We start from the raw sequence: 20026 nt of genomic DNA, 5'->3' as shown, positions 1-20026 counted from the left end.
ATAATGTAGATTTGTCAGAACATGGAGAATGTTGGTGGTATTAGTTGTAAGGAGGAAATACCTAGAACTTTTAAAACATCTTTTTGTCCAATGGTTGGAGTTTCAAAGTGGGTAGTAGAGGGGGAAAACTTATTTTAAGATTTGCTGGAAGAAACCAAGATTCCTTTTAAGTTCTTGTCTTTTGAAGATGTCTATGGGGAGGGTACTCATTCTGCTGAATAGTGATGGTAATGGGGGAGATTATCCATGTGTGGGGACAGGAGGTATTTGGGAAATCTGTACTTTCCTCTCAATTTTGTTGTAAAACTAAAATTGCTTAGAAAAATAAAACCTTTAAAGAAATGAAAAAAAAAAATAAAGGGAGGGTACTGTTGAAGTGTCAAACATGACACTCAAATCTAATGAGGTGAGTAGAAGACAAAGAGGCACCTACAGGCTAACCCTAGAGGACACAGTTAAATTTCATTTTACCTCAAACTCTGTCTCCAATACTAGTTGTAACAGCCTTATACCCATTTTATATTTTAAAGATTTTATTCAGTTATTTGAGAGAGGGAGCACAAGCAGAGGAAGGGGCAGAGGGAGAGGGAAAAGCAGACTCTCTGCTGAGCAGGGAACCCGATCACTAGGGGCTGGATCCCAGGACCCTGAGATCATGACCTGAGCTGAAGGCAGATGCTTAACTGACTGAGCCAGGCAGGCATACTATTTTTAAATTTTTAATAGAAGTATAGTTGGCATACAATATTATATTAGTTCCAGGTGACAACAGTGATTACATATTTACATAATTATGAAATGCTCATGGTGAGTATAGTTACCAACTGTCACTGTACAGAATTACATTATTGACTATATTCCCTATGCTGTACTTTTCATTCTTGTGACTTCTTTATTTCATAACTGGAAGCTTGTACCTCCCACTTCCCTTCACCCACGTTCCTGACCCCCCCCACCCCCACTTCCCTCTGGAAACCATCAGTTTGTTCTTTGTATGTATAGGCCCGATTCAGCATTTTGTTTATTCAATTGTTTTGTTTTTAAGAGTCCACATATAAGTGAAATCATATGGTATTGGTCTTTCTCTGACTTATTTCACTTAGCATAATACCCTCTAGGGCCATCCAAGTTGTCGTAATTGGTAAGATCTCATTCCTTTTGAATGCTGAGTAATATTCCATTGCATATATATACACCACATCTTTGTCCATTTATCTATGGATGGACACTTGGGCTGCTTCCATGTCTTGGTTATTGTGAATAATGCTGCAGTAAGTGTGAGGATGAATAGATCTTTTTGAATTAGTGTTTTTATTTTGTTCAGGTAAACACCCAGAAGTGGAATTATTGGATTGCATAATATTTCTATTTTTAATTTATTTTTTTTTTAAAGATTTTATTTATTTATTTGACAGAGAGAGACACAGTGAGAGAGGGAACACAAGCAGGGGGAGTAGGAGAGGGAGAAGCAGGCTTCCTGCCAAGCAGGGAGCCCGATGCCGGGCTCCATCCCAGGACCCTGGGATCATGATCTGAGCCGAAGGCAGATGCTTAACGACTGAGCCACTCAGGTGGCTTTTCTTACCAATTCGGTTGCTTTTAATTTCTTGAGGAATCTCCATATTGTTTTGCAGGTATTTGGGAAATCTGTGGCTGCACCAGATTTACATTCCCACCAACAGTGCACAAGGATTCCCTTTTCTCCACATCCTTGCCAACACTTGTTATTTTGATACTAACTATTCTGACATACATGAGGTGATAACTCATTGTGGGTTTGATTTGCATTTCCCTGATGATCAGTGATGTTGAACATCTTTTCATCCTGTCTGTTGGCCATCTGTATGTCTTTAAAAAATATCTATTCAGATCTTCTGCCAATTTTTTAAATTGGATTGTTCTTTTGGTGTTGAGTTATATGAATTCTTTATAGATTTTGGATATTAACTCTTTATCAGATATACCATTTGCAAATATCATTTCTCCTGTTCAGGTTACCATTTTGGTTTTGTTGTTGTTGTTGTTTTGTTTCCTTTACTGTGCGAAAGATTTTTAGTTTGATGTAGTCCATATTGCATATTTTTGCTTTTATTTCCCTTGCCTGAGGAGACAGATCCATAAATATGTTGCTAAGGCTGATATTCAAGAGATTAGTGCCTATGTTTTCATTTAAGAGTTTATGGAAAAAATAAAGAGTTTTATGGTTTTGTGTCTCACATTTAGGTTTCTAATCCATTTTGAGTTTATTTTTGTATAAGTTGTAAGAAAGTGGTCCAGTTTTGTTCTTTTGCATATAGCTGTTCCGTTTTTCCCAGCACTGTTTATCGAAGAGATTGTCTTTCCCCATTGTATATTTTTGCCTCCTTTGTCATAGATTAATTGGCCATGTAAGTGTGGATTTATTTATGGGTTCTCTATTCTGTTCCATTGATCTCTATTTCTGTACTGGTACCATACTGTTTTAATTACTGTAGCTTTGTAGTATATTTTGAAATCTAGTATTGTAATACCTCTGGCTCTGTTCTTTTTTCTCAAGATTGCTTTGGCTGTTTGGTGTCTTTTGTGGTTCTATACAAATTTTAGGATTATTTATTCTAGTTCTGTGAAAAACACTATTTGTATTTTGAGAAGTGGTAGGTTGCTGTGGGTACTATGGACATTTTAACTATTCTTTCAATTTATAAGCATGGTATATCTTTCCATTTCTGTTGTCTTCAATTTCTTTCATCCCTATCTTATAGTTTTCAGGATATAAGTCTTTCTTCTCCTTTGTCAAATTTACTCCTATTATTTTTTTTGTGCATTTGTAAATGAGATTAAAAAAAAATTCTCTCTGCTTTGTTCCTGGTGTATAAAGATGCAAAATATTTCTGTATATTGATTTTGTATTCTACAACTCTACTGAATTCATTTATTAGTTTTAATAGGGTTGTTTTTTTTGTTTTGTTTTTTGTTGTTGTCTTTAGGGTTTTCTGTGTCTTTTGCAAAAAGTAACAACTTAACTTCTTCCTTACCAATTTGGATGCTTTTATTTCTCTGTCTGATTGCTGTGGCTAGGACTTCCAGTACTATCTATGTTGAATAAAAGTGGTGAGAGTGGACCTCCTTGTCTTATTCCTGATCTTAGAGGAAAAATTTTCAGTTCTTCCCCATTGAATATGACATTAGCTAAGGTTTGTCACATATAGCCTTTATTGCATTCTCCCTAAAATCACTTTGTTGAGAGTTTTCATTATGAATGGATGTTATAGTTTGTTAACTGCTTTTTTTTGCATCTATTGAGATGATTATCTGATTTTTATTTTTCCTCTTGTTAATGTGATATATCACATTTACAAACATTGAACCATTCCAGCATCCCTGGAATAAATCCCTCTTGATTGTGGTGAATGTTAATGTATTGTTGAATTTGGTTTGCTAAAATTTTGTTGAGGATGTATGCATCTATGTTCATCTGGGATCTTGGTCTATAGTTGTCTTTTTTTGGAGGGTCTTTGTCTGGTTTGGGTATCAGGGTACTGCTGGCCTCATAGAATGAATTTGCAATCGCTCCTTCCTCTTCTTTTAGTTTGAGAAGGATAGACATCAACTCATCTTTAAACATTTGGTAGAATTTACCTGTGAAGCCATCTGGTCCTGGACTTTTGTTTGTTGGGAGTTCTGTGATTACTGATTCAATCTCATTACTAATAATTATTTGTTCAATTTCTTGATTCAATCTTAGAAATTGTTTTCAGGAATTTATCCATTTCTTCTAGGTTGTTCAGTTTGTTGGTATTGGTCCTATTTTTCATAGTAGTCTCTTACGATTCCTTGTAGTTCTGTGGTGTTGGTTGTCCTTTGGTTTTATTTCAGTTGACAGTATTGCTCTTTCATTTCTGATTTTCTTTGAGTTACTTCTCTTTTTTTCTTGATGTATTTGGTTAAAGGTTTATCAATTTTGTTTATTTTTCAAAGAACCAGTTCTTAGTTTTATTGATCTTTTCTATTGTTTAATCTCTATTTCATTTATTTCCACTTTGGTCTTTATTATTGCCCTTCTTCTACTAAATTTGGGCTTTGTTCTTTTTGTAGGTCCTTTAGGTGTAAGGTGTAAGGTTGGAGTGCTTGAAATTTTTCTTGCTTCTTGAAGTAGGTCTGTATCACTATTAACCTCCCTCCTAGGACTGCTTTTGCTGCATCTCAAAGATTTTAGACACTGTTTCCATTTTCATTTCTCTCCATGTGTTTTTTTAATTTCCTCTTTGATTTTTTGGTTGACCTACTGGTTGTTTAGTAGCATGTTGTTTAGCCTTCACATATTTGTTTTTTCCGTTTTTCTTGTAATGAATCTGTAGTTTCATATGTTGTGGTCAGAAAAGATATTTGATGTGATTTCAATCTTCTTAATTTTTTTCAGACTGGTTTTGTGGCCTAACATGTGATCTATCATGGACAGTGTTTCATGTTGCCCTGAAAAGAATGTATATTCTGTGGTTTTTGGGAAAAGTTTTCAATTAGCAATAATCGCGCCTCGGATAAACCTCATTGGCTACGATACTGCCACTGCGCAAAGCTTATTCTGTGGTTTTTGAATGAAATGTTTTGTATATAACTGTGAAGTCTATCTGGTCTAATGTGTCATTCACAGACATTTTCTGTCCTGTCATGACTGGGCCATGACTGCCACAGGTGCACTGGTGGGTGTGGCTGACCCTCAGCCCAGCTGGTGGCAATGGCCGGCTGTGACTGCTGTGGGCACACTGTTGGACAGGGGTAGCCCTCAGTGTGGCTGGCTGAGAGGCCTGGATGCAGCTATTGAGTATGCTGGTTGGTGGGGCTGGCTTTCCACTTCCCTGAGGCAGGAGCTGCTCTGGAAGGGTGCACATGACCTAAAATTTCTTTCAGGTATAACCCAGGTGTTTTTCAAATTGCTGTCTCTGGTTCACTGTTGGAGTGAGTGATAGAGTTCCCTGAGCCTTTAAGGACAGACTTTCCATTTCGTATCGCCCTCAGGCTGTCCAGAGTTAGGTCCTGCTGATTTTCAAAGCCGGAAATTGAGGGCTCATCCTCCTAGTGCAGATCCCCATAGGGAGGTAGGGTGCGTGTGTCTGGATATGGGGCTTGATCCCTCTGCTCCTCAGGGAGGACCTCCTGCCTGTGCTACCACCCCTGTTTGTGGGTCGCTGTGCTGGGGATTTTGTTCACAACTGTGTCTCTGCCTCATCTACCCTTCTCAACATGGCTTTTTGTCTTTAGCTGTGGAATAGCTGTTCTGCTAGGCTCGGGTTGTTCTGAGTGAATTGCAGTCCATGTATTCGCAGCCTTGATGTATTTGTGGGAGGAGGTGAGTTCAGGACCCTCCTACTCTGCCATCTTTCCAAATCCCAAGATCTACTCTCCTTATACCCATTGTAAAAGGCAAAGGTGTGTTTAGGAATAATGAACTTTTATGGTTTAGGTCACATTATTTTCATTTTACGGGGAGATTTGGATTCAGTTTTGAAATGCCATCCAGTCTTGTGGCTCTTTGGCAACTTCCTGTGTTTTTGCTAAAGCGTAGCTCTTAGAGCAAAATGGCTTCACGGTTTGGCCCCAGGACATATTTTAAGAACACTCTTGCCTGGCAAGGACACGTCATAACAAATTTTAATGACTAGACAAAACTGAGTATTGTTACACTGCCAGTTTACAATTTCTGGATTTTAAAAATTTTAATAATATGAAGAAAATATGAATGCCACTTTTTGAGTTTCAATCAAATTAGCGGTTTATTTTTTAGGACCTGTCACTTCTAAAAAGTTACATCGTCAGTACAAATGGTTGGCACACAAGTAACCATGAAATATGCTCCCAGCCCACCTGTGCTTACCCATAAAAGAGAGTTTAATAAGATGAAATATAACATAGATATAAATTATAACCTAAATGATTTAGTTTTTTAACTAGGAAACTCAGAAAGTTTTTGGTATAAATTATTGAAATGTCTACTTCTTCATATAAACTTTGACATATTTTGTTTAAATATCTAAATGTTAAAGGACATACATGCATATAGGGTAGTACCCTCCCTGCCTCCATGTCTGATTTAACTTTCCATGGTTTCAGTTATCTGTGGTTCAACCATAGTCTGGAAGCAGAGGATCCTCCTTCTGACGTAATGTCAGAGGTGAATAGTAGCATAACACTAGGTCTGTGTCATTCCTCTCACTTCAAATCATCATGGAGGCATTTTATCATCTCATGTCACAAAAAGAAGGGTGAGTATATTACACTGATTTTCTTTTTTTAAAGATTTATTTGAGAGAGAGGGAGGGAAAGTGAGTGGGGGGAGGGGCAGAGGGAGAGAAACTCAAGCAGACTCTGTGCTGAGCATGGAGCCTGACATGGAGCTCGATCCCATGACCCTGAGACAAAATCAAGAGTTGGACACGCAACCGACCGAGCCACCCAGGCACCCCTACATTAAGATATTTTGACGGAGGCTACATTCATATAACTTTTATTATATTGTTATAATTGTTCTATTAGTTATTGCTACTAATCTCTTACTGTGCTTAATTTACAAACTTTGTATAGGAAAAAGCATAATATATATAGGGTTTGGTACTATCTGCAATTTTAGGCATCCCCTGGAGGGTTGTCTTTGAATGTATCCCCTGAGGATAATGGGGGGTGGGGGAGATAGGATGTGCTGTATGATTAGATCATTTCCTTATTTTTAAATCCCTTCAGATATTTGGGAAAACTTATTAGCAGCAGGTCTTTGCTTTTGGACAACTCAGTGATCACTTAGTTGTCTGTGTGTTTTTGCCAAATTCTCTACACTGACCAGAGAGGGAGTGAGAACCTATTTGGGGTTTGTCACTGGCATGGATGGAACATCTTTATCAAGGGTGCTGAGCTGTGTTTTGGCTTCAAGTTTACCTGCTGATTCAAATGAATAGATTGCCCAGAAACATGAAATTGTATCTCAATGTCTGCCCTCAAATTAAAGGTCATCACTATAATTTCCAGCTATAGTTGGCTAAAGGAATATTAAGAATTTTTCATAAAACCCTAATCCTACCCTCCCGCCCATTGTTGAAGGCGCATTTATCAGTGAAATATCTGCTGCAGAAACTGATCTGTTTCTTGGTTGGCCCTTAGCGCTGTCAACTCTAGCTGTGGAGAGGAAATCTAAAACAAGGCCCTCTATTCGGGCCTGCTCAGACTCCTGTCAGCGACGGGGAGGGAGTGGGCTGCTGACCTGCAGGAGTCCAGCCCCAGGGGGTGCTCTGCTAGCTTTGGACTCCCAGTCATCCCGCTAGATGGCTGTCCTTCGTCTCCCGCAGACAGATGCTCTGGGGCCTGATGGCTCCGGCTAAGGCCTTGCCTGCATGTCTCTGCCCCTGGGGGTCTGCGTCGTCACTTCCCCTTACTTGCCAGGCTGCTCCTCCCTGGCCCCATGTTTCCAGAGTGTTTACCTGCCACCTGGTATGTCCAAACTATCTGGTTGAATTTGTTTTGTTTCTGAAAAGCCCCCGTCTTTACAGAATCACATGAAGAACCGTCAGTCAGTATTCTTTTATTCAGCTTCTTTTCTTGCCGTTAGGGTCCTGTCTGCTAAAGTGTGTCAATGTCCTTCACCTTTCTTGATTTTGAAGATTTGTTCTCAGGAAAATATGCACTTTGCCCTCCAGTTGCAATTCTATTTCAGCAATACATAGGAGAACAATTTCTTCCTACACAGGCTGTGGATAGCATCATTCCCCAATGTCTATAAACAGGGCCTGGTTCATAGTTCTAATTAATTAACTTTATTAACTTGGAGCTGAAAGGAGGTGGCACCTTAAACAAGGAAATAAAAAGCAGTGGACCTCGCCAGACTGGTTCCACATAGCTGCTTTTTAACTGAAGGTAAAAGAGCATTTACTTCACATAATAAAGCAAAATAGATGCTTAGATAGATGGCAGAACGCAGTCTAGTTACAGCTTATCTACAGAATATGCTAACTACAAAAAAATCCCCAATTTTTTTTTTCACTTAGTGCAAGTAGCATTTTCTTTAATATGGGATTGAGTTAATGTGATGCCCCAAATGAGGTAAAATTGCAACATTTGCATAGGAAAACCTTCCTTGACACACTTTAGATCTTTGTTAAACTTATTGTCAGATCAAAGAAACTGCAATTTCAGGTTTGTTCACAGAAAAAAAAAAAAAAACCCATTACTTGGGAAGTTTCAAAATGGCAATTCGATCCCAGAGTCACAATTACCAAGGGGAAAAACGCTCTCTCAGTTGAGAGTTTCGGCAGCACTGTAATACCGTATACATCCACTTGATACAAAAGCAGGTGCGTTTTACAAAGAAAGAATGCACACATTCCTAGTACATCATTTTTGGAAATGTGCTCAATGGCCTTATAGTCTCCTACAGGGTCTAATGAACACGGAGATTCAACAATGATAACAATAAGCTTACATGCATTTCCTCACAGCTCTCTCATATTCAATTTTATGTTCCTGATGCTACACTGATAGCATGAAGATCTGAGCAAAGGAGAAACCTGGGCCCATATAAACAACATGCATGGAATATGTATGGATACAGATCAAGAGTTGACAATGATGATTTGATGTTCACTAATGCTGAAAACAGGACGGTAAAAATTAGTGACTTAGAAAAATGGTATTTTCTTCAGGACACATTGCTGAACACATGGCCACCTACCTGTTTTCTAAAGCATTATGTATAATTTAACCACCAAATATAGAACACATGAATACCAGGAGACAAGAAAAGCATTAAAACCCATTACAATCTTGAATAAGCCAAGACCTCAAGTACATAGAAAAAGCACTACAATCATGTTATTTAGCTTTATTTTTCTAACATATATCATAATTTAAACTATATAAAGTCACCTATATAAAAAGCAATTTTTTTTTTCAAGTGGTATAGCTTGGAGCATGGCTTTATGTTTGGCTTAATCATTTTTTACCAGTTTAATTTATAAAGCTCGTAATCTTGCCAGCAGGGCTTCAACTTCGGGAACAGATTCGTTTTTAGAAACAGAGCCAAGAAGTTCCATTTCCTTTTTTCTGTTGCTTTCTACATTACAGGCTTCCTTCTTCTCAACTGCCTTGATCCTCCCCGTAGACGTATGAGTGTCTAGATTATAATTAAGCTCCTTGGCGACTGGAGTCCTCGTTGAGTTGCAATTGATATTGTAGTGTGAACGTGACCCTTCTGTCAACTGCACTTTCTGATTTTCTACAGTAAGGAAGAGAGAAACAGAAAATTTATCACTGTGATAAGCAAGGACTGTGCACATTATGAAACATTACTTTAAAATAATTATTCTCAAACAACTCTTAGATAAATTAAAATATTCAGAGAAGGGTAGATTGGAAATAAATACACATAGTTTAAGAATAAACTAAAATATAAATAGACAACCCTTTCCTTAGCATGCATGCTGATTTCCTTCTGGTCTCTGCTCAAATGCTCTACTAAGCAGAGAGGCCTTCTAGGACCATCCAGCAGAAAGAGCACCGCCCCTTTCCATCACACATTTACCCTTCTTCATAGAACTCCTAGCCACCAGACAAGTCATCTACCTATTTACTTGTCCACTGTCTGTCTCTTTACTAGGATGTAAGCTCCCTGACAGCAGGGGGTGCAGTTCTAAATACCACTTTAACGTCAGTGCCTAAAATGGCCCTAGGGCAAAGCGGTGCTCAATATGCACTAAGGGAATCCTCTGCATACTCTAGGACCCAAGATATGCATTAGTTGGAATAATATATTTTTTTTCTAAAACAAAAACAAAACAAAAAGGAAAGTTTCTACTAGGTCTTTAAAAACTCAATGATTTCCTTCAAAAGAAATGTAGCATTTGGCAAATTAAACCCTCTTAGCAAATCAAAATTATGTCCTAATCTGTCACATATACACACACATATTCATAGACATGTATCCATATGCACACATATATTCTTTTATTGGTAAGTGACACTGAGCCTGGCGTGGAAGGCTAGAAGGTGAAAGTCACAATAGCGAATGACCAATGGCTTGAGCTGATTGACTTTTGCAGGGAACGCTAGATTTTCTTTCAATTAACTGGCTTATTGCACAACCTTATGCGTTATTAGACCTCAAACTTAAAAAACAGACACCCTCAATATTCATGTAACCTTGAACGGGGCTTGAAAATGGCTTCAACAAACTTGCCATGACATTTAAAGTTTTTTGGTTATTTGCTGAGAGAGGTTCCATTATCCCAATAGTAATGACTCTCGAGCACAAGCAGTCACTCATGACAGTGTGTTTTATGTGAGTCCTGAAAATTCCAACCGAAAACAGCTTGTACATTAAAAGGTGGCTGCTGAAGATATTTACTGCACTGTCATTTCCTGACCAGGGGCTTCCAGTGATGGATGAGTATTTTACACACTTTCTTGGACAATCTCAACAAATTTTAGAGGTATGATCACCTTTTTAGCTGTTGGAAGAAAATAGTTTTCTTCTCACCGCCTCTATCAGGTGGGCAATTGTTACTCAGAAATCAAAATCTAACAGAGCACTGATTTTCTTAGAGCTGTTTACGCTTTGTAATTTATAATGTACATATTGTGTTTGCAGTAAAGAGGACAGAGGTCATAGGATTCCTGCAGTTCCCATGACTGCACAAATTATTATTATTTTATGGTATCCACCCTCCCGCCCCCAGAATGTCTGAGAACTGCATTTGTAGCTAAGTGGAAATCTTTGGTCAGCTTATTGCTCTTTTCCCCCAGACATTCCTATCTTTTCTTGTCGTTTGATTTCTTGTAAAGGACTCCATCATGATGACATCGCCAATGAAGTCGCTGGTATTCTGCTGCTGGGCAACTCTAGCTCCAGTTGTGACGGCAAAGAAGACAGTAAGTTGGCTAAAATATGGGCGTATAATAAACACAAAGTACTGCATACCTTCTCTGGCTACAAAATGGATCAAGCCCAATTCCCTATGTGGCAAAATGAAAGAAAAGGGTGGGATTTTGAAGATTGAAATCCACACTTCTGCTTGGCTTTAATAAGTTAAGCTTGTGTGTTGCAGGTTCTAATAATCAACATCAAAGAGCAGTTGTGAGAATTAATGCAAATGATGTGGGTGACACCAGCTTCAAGATACTTGATTTCCCCTTCTAGGAAAGTTTTTTTTTTAAAGATTTTATTTGAGAGAGAGATGCAGACTCCCTGCAGAGCAAGGAGCCCAATGCAGGGCTCAATCCCAGGACCTGGAGATCATGACCTGAGCGGAAGGCAGACGCTTAACTGACTGAGCCACCCAGGCACCCCTCTATAAAAGCTTCTTAAGGGATGCAGCTACCACCCAAGGCTGACCCTTCTGACTTTCTGGTGACTGTACCGGTGGGGTCTGAAATATCATTTTATTAACAGCTTGCATTTATACAGCACCTTTAGTTATAAAGCATTTGTTGCACTTTAAACATTACCACCCTCATTTTATAGATGGAGAGGTAAAAGCAAAAGGAGGTTAAGTCATTTGGTTAGACTTAGTTACTGAGTAAATCAGTGGCAGAAGCCAAATGCTGTCTCTAGAGATACTAAGGCTGTCTTAAACAAATTTGAAAAGCTTTTTGCCAAGGAAAAGTGCTAAGTAATTCAAAGCTAAGTTTCATAATAATCATATCCTGTACTTATACCTCAAAATGCTTTCTGTCACATTTAATTCTCTCAATAACTTTGTAAAGCAGATCGCAGACCCACATAAACTACCCCAGTACAGCACATCCAAGGTCTTACATGTGCTCCTTCTCTTTCTGGGTCTTACTGAAATTGTGACAATGAATTTCAAGTACGACCTTTACTACTACTGCAGTCCCCTCGTCCATTCATTCTTCCATTCTTCGAGACAAATATTTCACACCTCCTCCTTTCTTATCAAATGTCCAACGTGTTCTCCTTCGCTGTCATTTAACTCATTCAGAGAACCAATCAGAACTCCCATAAGCTTCCACCTGCCCCCAATATCTATCTACTTACTGCATATAGACTCCTTCCCTCCTTAGGGTCTTCTGTGCTCCCCTCTGAGGAGCCTTAACCGTGAGCACCACGTACTACTGGCATTTGTCTATTCAAGGACATCCCTCTGACAGCTGTGTCTTTTCTCTATAGGAAAGGTTTCCTTCTTCATGTGATCACTCCCCTCAGCATCCAAGTAAGTTGTAATAACCCCAGTCTTTAGAGAAAATATGTATTTGACTCCACATCCTCCATTTACTCCCTCAATTGTCAACTGCCTTTACAGCAAAACATCTCCGAAGAATTGCCCATTCTTACTCTCTCGGTTCCTCTCTTCCTGTATTTCTCTTGAACCCACTCCAATCATGCTTTTGACCCTTTACTCTTCTGAAACAGCTCTTGTCAAGGTCACTAATAAACTGTGTGTTGCTAACAGCAAGTACTGTATATCCACTTGGATATTTTAGTCCTCCTTTACTCAACCGATGCCAGATCCAAGGATGAAATGCCTAGCAGAGCCTGGGCTTTTCTTTAACTGTTTGCTCTTTGAACTTCTTTGGAGGCTTAGGTGGATACCACTGGGTGGGTCAAAGCAGGCAAGAGCATTTCTACCGCCTTTTTTTTTTTTTTTTTAAGGAAACTCCAAATATTATTTTGTTCCTAGAGCACACCCACAGAGAAGAGAAAAACCAAGTTAGCATTTAACTCCTCTGTGGTTTCAGGTGGAGAATCTTTTATAAGAAGCGACGGATAAGATGACACAAAATGGAAAGTGGCCATTCCTGAAACCACCAAAGAAATAAAAAAGAAAGTGCACCAGGACTTCTTTAAGACTGAGCTTCAAGCTCTTAGATAACAACTCTTCACTCCAGCCCTCACATTTATCTCTCCGCACCTCAGTAGTCTCCAGGTGGGAGACTATTGCAGTTTCTTTCTCTTTACTTTGTTCCCAGTCATGGGAGTCCCAAACTGTGGAACCGAGGATATCGCATCTGAAATTGCAAAGCTGATAAAAGTTGAGATGGAGTCTCCTATCCCACTGCCACTAGCCACAATGTTTACAGGTAGAAGGAAGCTCCCAGGTGCACGTTCACTTTTATTATAATGTTGGTTCGAAGCCAGGTGACTTTTGCCATTACTATTTTAAACGTTGGCTAGTGGTGGCTTCATGTGGGCTAACTACAGATACAAATTCCACACAAAAATATGCACTTGGTTTCTAAATGGTTCACTTCAAACATCAGGGGATGGCACAATGCTTTAAATTGGAGAGAACATTCTATAGGTGCTCAGAGGCATAAAAGAAATCGTAATTTGAAGCCAGTGGGCTCAGTGCCTTTTCCCAAGAAATTAGGCGGTTCCAAATACAAGATGACACACTTGTACTCTTTCTATGAAAGATAAGGCTGGGGTATCAAAAAAAAATTTCTATATCCTGTCAATTCAAATCCCTATCAGTATACATTTTTAAATGGAAACTAAAAATATTAAGACAAAGCAGAATGGTTGCCTAACTCTCCAAAGTGAGGAGGCTTGTGCTATTATTTTATGAATCAAATCTAGGGCTTTACAAGATGTTACAATTGATGTCTGTGAAGGGAAGTATGATATATCTAGGACTACGGCCAATACCCAGAGCCATTGTGATTATGGTACAGATGGCAAGGACCAGCTGCTATTCTTAGTAGTGGGTCAGTAAGGGAATCTAATTCACACATCTTGTTTCTACGTTTCTGTGGAAATAAACTGTGAGAATACACGCTATTTTCCTTTAAGACAAAAAACCCCCCAAAACACAAAAACCCCAAAAAACCCTATTTCAATTTAATTCCTCATATGATTCTCATTCTAAGAATTGATTCTGGAGTCCCACCATGGCTTCTTTTTTCCCCCCCCTAAAACTGAATGAAAAGTTGAATGGCTCTTAAATACAGAGAACCCCCTGGACTTAAACATGAGAATAAAAGCCTTAAACTAGACTTAGGGCTAGATCCCACATGACCTTTGGCAGACTATAGATGTGGATGACAAAGCTAAACAAAACAAACCCAAAACAAAAAACACCCACCATCCTGAGCTAATTTTTCCCTTGTTTCCCCCCCGAGTAACACAAAAGACATGGGAAACTAGGAAAGTTGCTGACAAGAGAGTAAACATAAATATATGCGACTGGGCCTCCAACTGAGGAACCCTTTCAGCCAACCATTGTTATACTTCTTAGGCTGAGGCCCTGGCTGATGGCCCTTGGGGAAAACTCTCTCAGCCGCAGGAAATCTCAGTTATGGTTTAGAAAGAGGTATGATTCCCTTTAAGTCAGTATTGATCTCCCATCACATTGTGGTTCTAATGGGCACTGGCTCCTTGGAAGTGCCAACTCTCAGATGAAATATAAAATTGAGCTCCTGCCTTTTGTGGTCACTGGTGAGCCTGGGGCAGCTTTGACAGGAAGAACACAAAACTCTGGTGTCCTAAATTGACTGCCTCTGTTCGGTCTTCCAGAAGTTTGGTCCCTCTTCCCCATTCTTTACCTTTTGCTCTTAACTATTACTTTGACCCACTAAGTAGCTGTTTGTTTCACCCCAGAAATGGTGTGAGAAAAAAATAACCCATAAATATAATTTTTAAAGCACTACTGGGTGTACAGGATAGTAAAGTGTGTGACAAATATATGTTTTTAATCTATGCAATAACTGAAGTTAGTGCAGCCGCCAGCAGCCGATCTCCCTGTGGTTTTCCTTACTGTTGATTTACTGATGCTATAAATAATTGTCTTCCTTTAGTTTCATTTTGCTGTTCATTTTACCTTTTGTATTGAAAATGTGTAAAAATGACAAAAAGAGCAAAAGGGCATTTTGTATACAGTCAGAATCTTTTGGGAGTGCCAAGAGACTCTTCCTGAAACCCATTACGTAAAAACAAAAAACAACAAAACAATTACTCCCCCAATTCAAAAAAGACAAAGAGAATGATAAAGGATATCTCTGAATAAAGGAGATAATTGACACTTGTTAAAGAAACATGTACAGAATGGAGTCACTTGTGCTGGGCCCCATGTCACCAAGCCAAGACTTTATACCTAACATAACTGCAGTTTCAGCCTCACCCAGGAATGTAACTAAAGGTTACCAATCAATCTGGAATTACCTGGCCAGCATGGTGAGGTAATCTGCCCAATAGACCCTTTTGGTCTCCTTTCAAAGGATGGTGACCTTGCCTGAAATACACCCTTTCCTCATCTCACTCCCTTTCAGCCTATAAAAGTCTTCCATTTCTTACAGCTCCTTGAAGCTCCTTACTGTGTGCTAGATGGGATGCTGCCTGATTCATAGATTTCTGAATAAAGCCAGCTTGATCTTCACATTTACTCAGTCGAATTTTGTTTTCTAATCGATTTGGTGGCAGCAGTGGGATCTAAAGTGAACTTTTGGGAGCTTTGGCAACAACCAGAAACACAGAAGTGGTACCCATGAATGTTTTTGAGTTTTTCTTTGCCATTTCTGAGGGCTGTAAGTTCCTCTTGGTTCTGACTTCAGCTCTTGCATTGAGCTGCTAATCTAATTGGCTTTCTAGTCAGTTCAACATTGGGAACAGCTGGTAGTTTGGGCCACAATTCTTGTTTAATTGGTGGAAACCCCTGACCGTTGATTCTGTCCCCAAATCCACATGGGAACTGTTAGTGGGAGTTTGCAGTTCCCCAGTTACGTGGAGCCCCCAGTCCAAGGTTCTTTGGTGGGAACTGGTAGTGGGCCACACAGGGCCTTTTCTTGTCCAGGCTGCAGCAACATCTTCTGGTTATTGCTGGTATATTAAGGTGCACAGGTTTGTCTGTCTTGTTTTGTGTACATAAAGGCTATTGCTATAGGAATCTGTGAAGCAGCTGCAAAGCTGGCAGGCAAAGGTCTAGCATTTAAAAGCTTGTTATAGTTCTTGCCACCTAACCCTTGTTAGGATAAGTTGGTCATGGGACAGGTCAGATTGACCCTAGGTCACCGGCCAACCTCAATTTCTGTGCAGTGAGGTATATGGCAAACACCACAGAACCCCCAAACCAAAAGGCACATCCCTTTTAAGTATTAGTTTGACTCCAAGAAATCCAAAGGCTTAGCTTTAAAAGAAAATTTAAAAATGAGACCCTTAAATTCCAAAAAGTTGAGTGTACCACCTTCCAGCATACCTGTTTATTTCATGTCTAAGGACTAAGGTTACAGAACATAGAAGTATCTAAAAAATGGCAAAATCTTACTAAAGGCAACCAAGATTGTTCATTTAAAAAGTGCACTCAAAAGCAAGAGTTCCTGAATTAAACAGAATGGGGTGCCTTCTGAAAGGCTTCAAGATTCCCAAATTGTTCCATTAAAAAATTTGTAACAAAAGGCTCATGAAAAATTAAAGACACAAGAGGTACCTAAAACAAAGGATGATAAAACTGATAGGACTCCTACTGTTCTCCTCTACCTTCTGTTACCTGAGTACTCACATTCTAACTCTGTCTGAACTGCCTTTCAACTCTGAAGAGACCATTAAACAGTTACCTTTACAATAAAACCACCAAAAGTTGTGGGAGATCCTTCTCAGGTATCAATCACTCCTTGATCAAAAATTGAAATAAGGACCACAATTATGGAAATTTCCTAAAGGGACGATCCCCAAGAGTGTTTTGAAGAATTTAGTCATTTTGGGGGCCTTATCAGCTTTTACAAATGATGGTGGGACCTGGTGAAGCCCAAGAATGGATGTGGGAAGCAAAATGGCAAAACATCCAGGATGATTTTTGAGATACTTGATTTTCAACATGGTCCCCTCATAGGCCAATAAAAGCTCACAAAATAGCAACTAATCTTTTACAAGCCACTCCTAGGATTTTCCCTGCCTGCAGGGATTGGTTATTCAAACACACAAAAGATATATCTATCTTCCTAGAGCATTCCAGGTTCCATACAATAAACATCACCCAACCTGCTCTTACTGCCCGAGTAGTTAATGCATTATCTCCTGAGTGGATTGAAAAAAGGCAGAACATAGAATGGGAGATCACCAGTATGTCTGAACTTGCATCCATAGCTGAACACTGTGTAAGGTCTTTGGAACACAACCACAAACAAAAGTCTACCAAGTGAGTGACCTTACAGCTACAATAGATCCAAGGTCACGCACCAGAGATAACCCTTACCTGCCTATATCACACCCTCTAGGCATCCACCATTAGAATATGGCCCAAGGGTCAATGTTTCATTTGTAATCAACTGGGCCACTGGAAAAAGAAGTGTACTGAAAGGTACTGTGCAAATTCTTAACATCAACTTGAATAAAGTAGCTCTTTGGTCAGAGGCTGATAATTGGAGTCTGATGGGAATATTTTTAAGGCCTTCTCCCCTTAGCTAAAATGGAACTATGGAACCAGAAGGCAAGAAAAACTTTCTAGCACCTTCATAAAAGGATTTATGAGTGGATCAGCCTATGATGTCATTTAAGTTGCAACCCAACTCCTTGAGGAATTAAAAGCAACTGTCCTTACCTTATGAATCTTTACAAAACCAGAGAAATAGCTCCAGAAAAAATTTAAAGCCCACCTATTCTTTCTACCAATCCCCAGACCTCCTCTATTTATCTTGAAATGCTTGTAAATCTTGTAAAAATTTTGGCCCTAGGAAACAAAAGTCAGGCACTTTTGTCAGGCACAGAGGAACTTGCATTCTTGCCCTGTGCCTTGGAGATGTAAATGTTCTACTTGATCCCTCCAGGAATTCTTACCTAGGTCATCTCTTTCAACTACCGACTTCAGGAATAAGAATGGCTACAGATGGTGGATGTAGGAAGACCCTGAACTCACCTCCTCCGTGATCACACCCGAATCTACACCTCTTCATAGAACAATTTATCCTGAAGAACTGAGGGCTGACTGAACAGCTTCTGCACAACCAAACAGCCCAGATAGAGAATGAGAGAGAGGGATGGAGACAAAGGGACCTGTGCAGGTTCATCTGCTCTGGGGCACAGGAAAACAAACCAACCAACCAACCAACCACAGTTTAAAATGGCAACTAGAATATAAAGGACCCAGCCCTAGAGCCCTGCCACATGGCAGCGGAGCTGCTGGAACTGTCTCCAGGTCAGAGGGGCTGGCAAGTGCCACTGTTTATGTTCCTCCTCCTCCACCTTGATAGTGCAGAGGAGAGCAGGGTCCAGGCTCACTAACCAGACTGCCCACCTTAGGGAGCCCTGGGCACCTAGCCCATACCAGCCCCAGATGGCATGGTTTAAAAGAGCAACTAGAATATAAAGGATCTAACCCTAGAACTTAGCCAAACAGCAGGGGAGGGAGCTCTCTAGGACAAATGGGCTGTGAAGCAGTAAAATTTTCATTTCCCCTCCACCTTGATAGTGTGGACAGGAGCAGGGTTCAGGCACCCTAGCCGGCCTACCACCTCAGTGAACCCTGGGTCCTACAGCCCACACTAGCCCCAGCCATCTCACCAAGGCAACCCAATATGGCACATACTGGGAAAACCCCTAATCAGTGCTCACCACAGCTTCAGCCCTCTTGCCAAGATGACACGGGTACAAAACATCCTGAAACACTCCAGGCCCATTCTCTGATTCCAGGCAATTTGCCTGGGAACCTTCAGCATAGAGCACATTGGGAAGTCCTGGCCTGAGTGATGAGGGAGGAGAAGGCTGGCTGAGGACAAAGCACAAGCCGCAATACCCTGCAACCTCCCCCCACCCCCCACTCCTGGGCAGGACCTGTGTGACATCCTTCCAGGAATCTCCCAACCATCTTAATGCTAATATCTTGCTAGAAGGGTAAACCACCTTAACTTGCCAATGGCAAGACCTCTGGTATCTTGTAGGTCAGTCCTCTTTAGCATATGACAGTTCTTTTGAAACCTCCCTTTTCCTTACTTCCCCCAACTCCGGGGTATATAATCACCACTCCTCAAGACCACAGTGCAGCTCTTTCTGGCCACGGGTCCTGTCCCTGTGCTTTAATAAATCACCATTTTGCACCAAAGACGTCTCAAGAATTTTTTCTTGGTTGTCGGCTCTGGACCTCACCCCACCGAACCTCACTTATATTCCAAAACCACATCATGTGCACTCCTGGGCTCCAGCTGCCACCTGGGAAGAATGCGCCCCTTGGCCCTCACATGCCTCAACTTTACCCACCCTACCAGAGTGCATCCTGCATGGAGGGCCCTGGGACACCCCGGTTTGCACCCACTTCAGCTTCAGCTGTCCTGCCAGGGCACCCTCTGTGGAGAGAGCCCCGAGACGGCACTTCAGTTATGGTTATCCCACCAGGGCAGCCCTAGCACAGAGGGCCCTGGGAACCACAGCCCATGACAGCCCAAGCTCCAGCCGACCAAAGTTACCAGACAGATAACCACACCCAAGATCATTTCTTCAAGTTTAGAAGTAGCTGTTCTGCCTAATTCATAGAAATAAACACAGAGAGTCAAGCAAAATGAGGAGACAGGCATATGCTCCAAACAAAAGGCCAAGACAAGATGTAAGAAAATGTAAATAAAATGAAAATAAGCAATCTACCTGATTAAAAATTCAAAGGATAATCATAAAGATGCTTACCAGACTTGAGAAAAGAGGAATGAATTCAGAGAAAACTTCAACAAAGTGGTGGAATTCATAAAAAAGAACCAATCAGAGATGGAGCATACAATAAATGAAATAAAGAATACAAATGAAGGAATCAACAATGGATTGGAGGATGTGGAAGAACAGCAATCCTTATGACAGGGTAATGGAAAGCACCCAAGCTGAACAGCAAAAACAAAACATTTTCAAAAATGATGATTTAAAAAAAGGATAGGTTAAGGAATCTCTTGGACAAGATCAAGTAAACAAATGCTATATTATAGAGGGGTTCTGGGAGGTGAAGAGAAAAAGGGGCAGAAAATTATTTGAAGAAGTAATAGCTGAAAAGTTCCCTAGAGTAGGGAAGGAAACAGACATCCATGTTCAGGAATCAGAGTTCCAAACAAGATGTACCCAAGGAGGTCCATACTACAACACAAA

The 20026-nt window shown here is 40.2% G+C and overlaps 1 protein-coding gene and 1 pseudogene across 4 annotated transcripts in view; both read right to left on the bottom strand.

Moving 5' to 3' along the window:
- Positions 1-4450: 4450 nt before the first annotated feature.
- On the bottom strand, positions 4451-4557 carry LOC123324345 (annotated as a pseudogene).
- A 3939-nt stretch (positions 4558-8496) lies between these two features.
- DIAPH3 (diaphanous related formin 3) overlaps positions 8497-20026 on the bottom strand; it is a 488058-nt gene continuing 476528 nt past the window's right edge. For all 4 annotated transcript variants that reach the window (XM_021697835.2, XM_021697836.2, XM_021697837.2 and 1 more), the window contains one exon: positions 8497-9235. In XM_021697835.2, coding sequence (XP_021553510.2) covers positions 8973-9235 — 263 coding nt within the window. In that variant the 3' untranslated portion in view covers positions 8497-8972. The remainder of the gene's footprint in view (positions 9236-20026) is intronic.

This window comes from Neomonachus schauinslandi, chromosome 3, assembly GCF_002201575.2.
Source record: "Neomonachus schauinslandi chromosome 3, ASM220157v2, whole genome shotgun sequence".
Taxonomy (NCBI): Eukaryota; Metazoa; Chordata; class Mammalia; order Carnivora; family Phocidae; genus Neomonachus; species Neomonachus schauinslandi.
The sequence above is the reverse complement of the archived record's forward strand: the minus strand, read 5'-3'. Positions and strand labels throughout refer to the sequence as shown.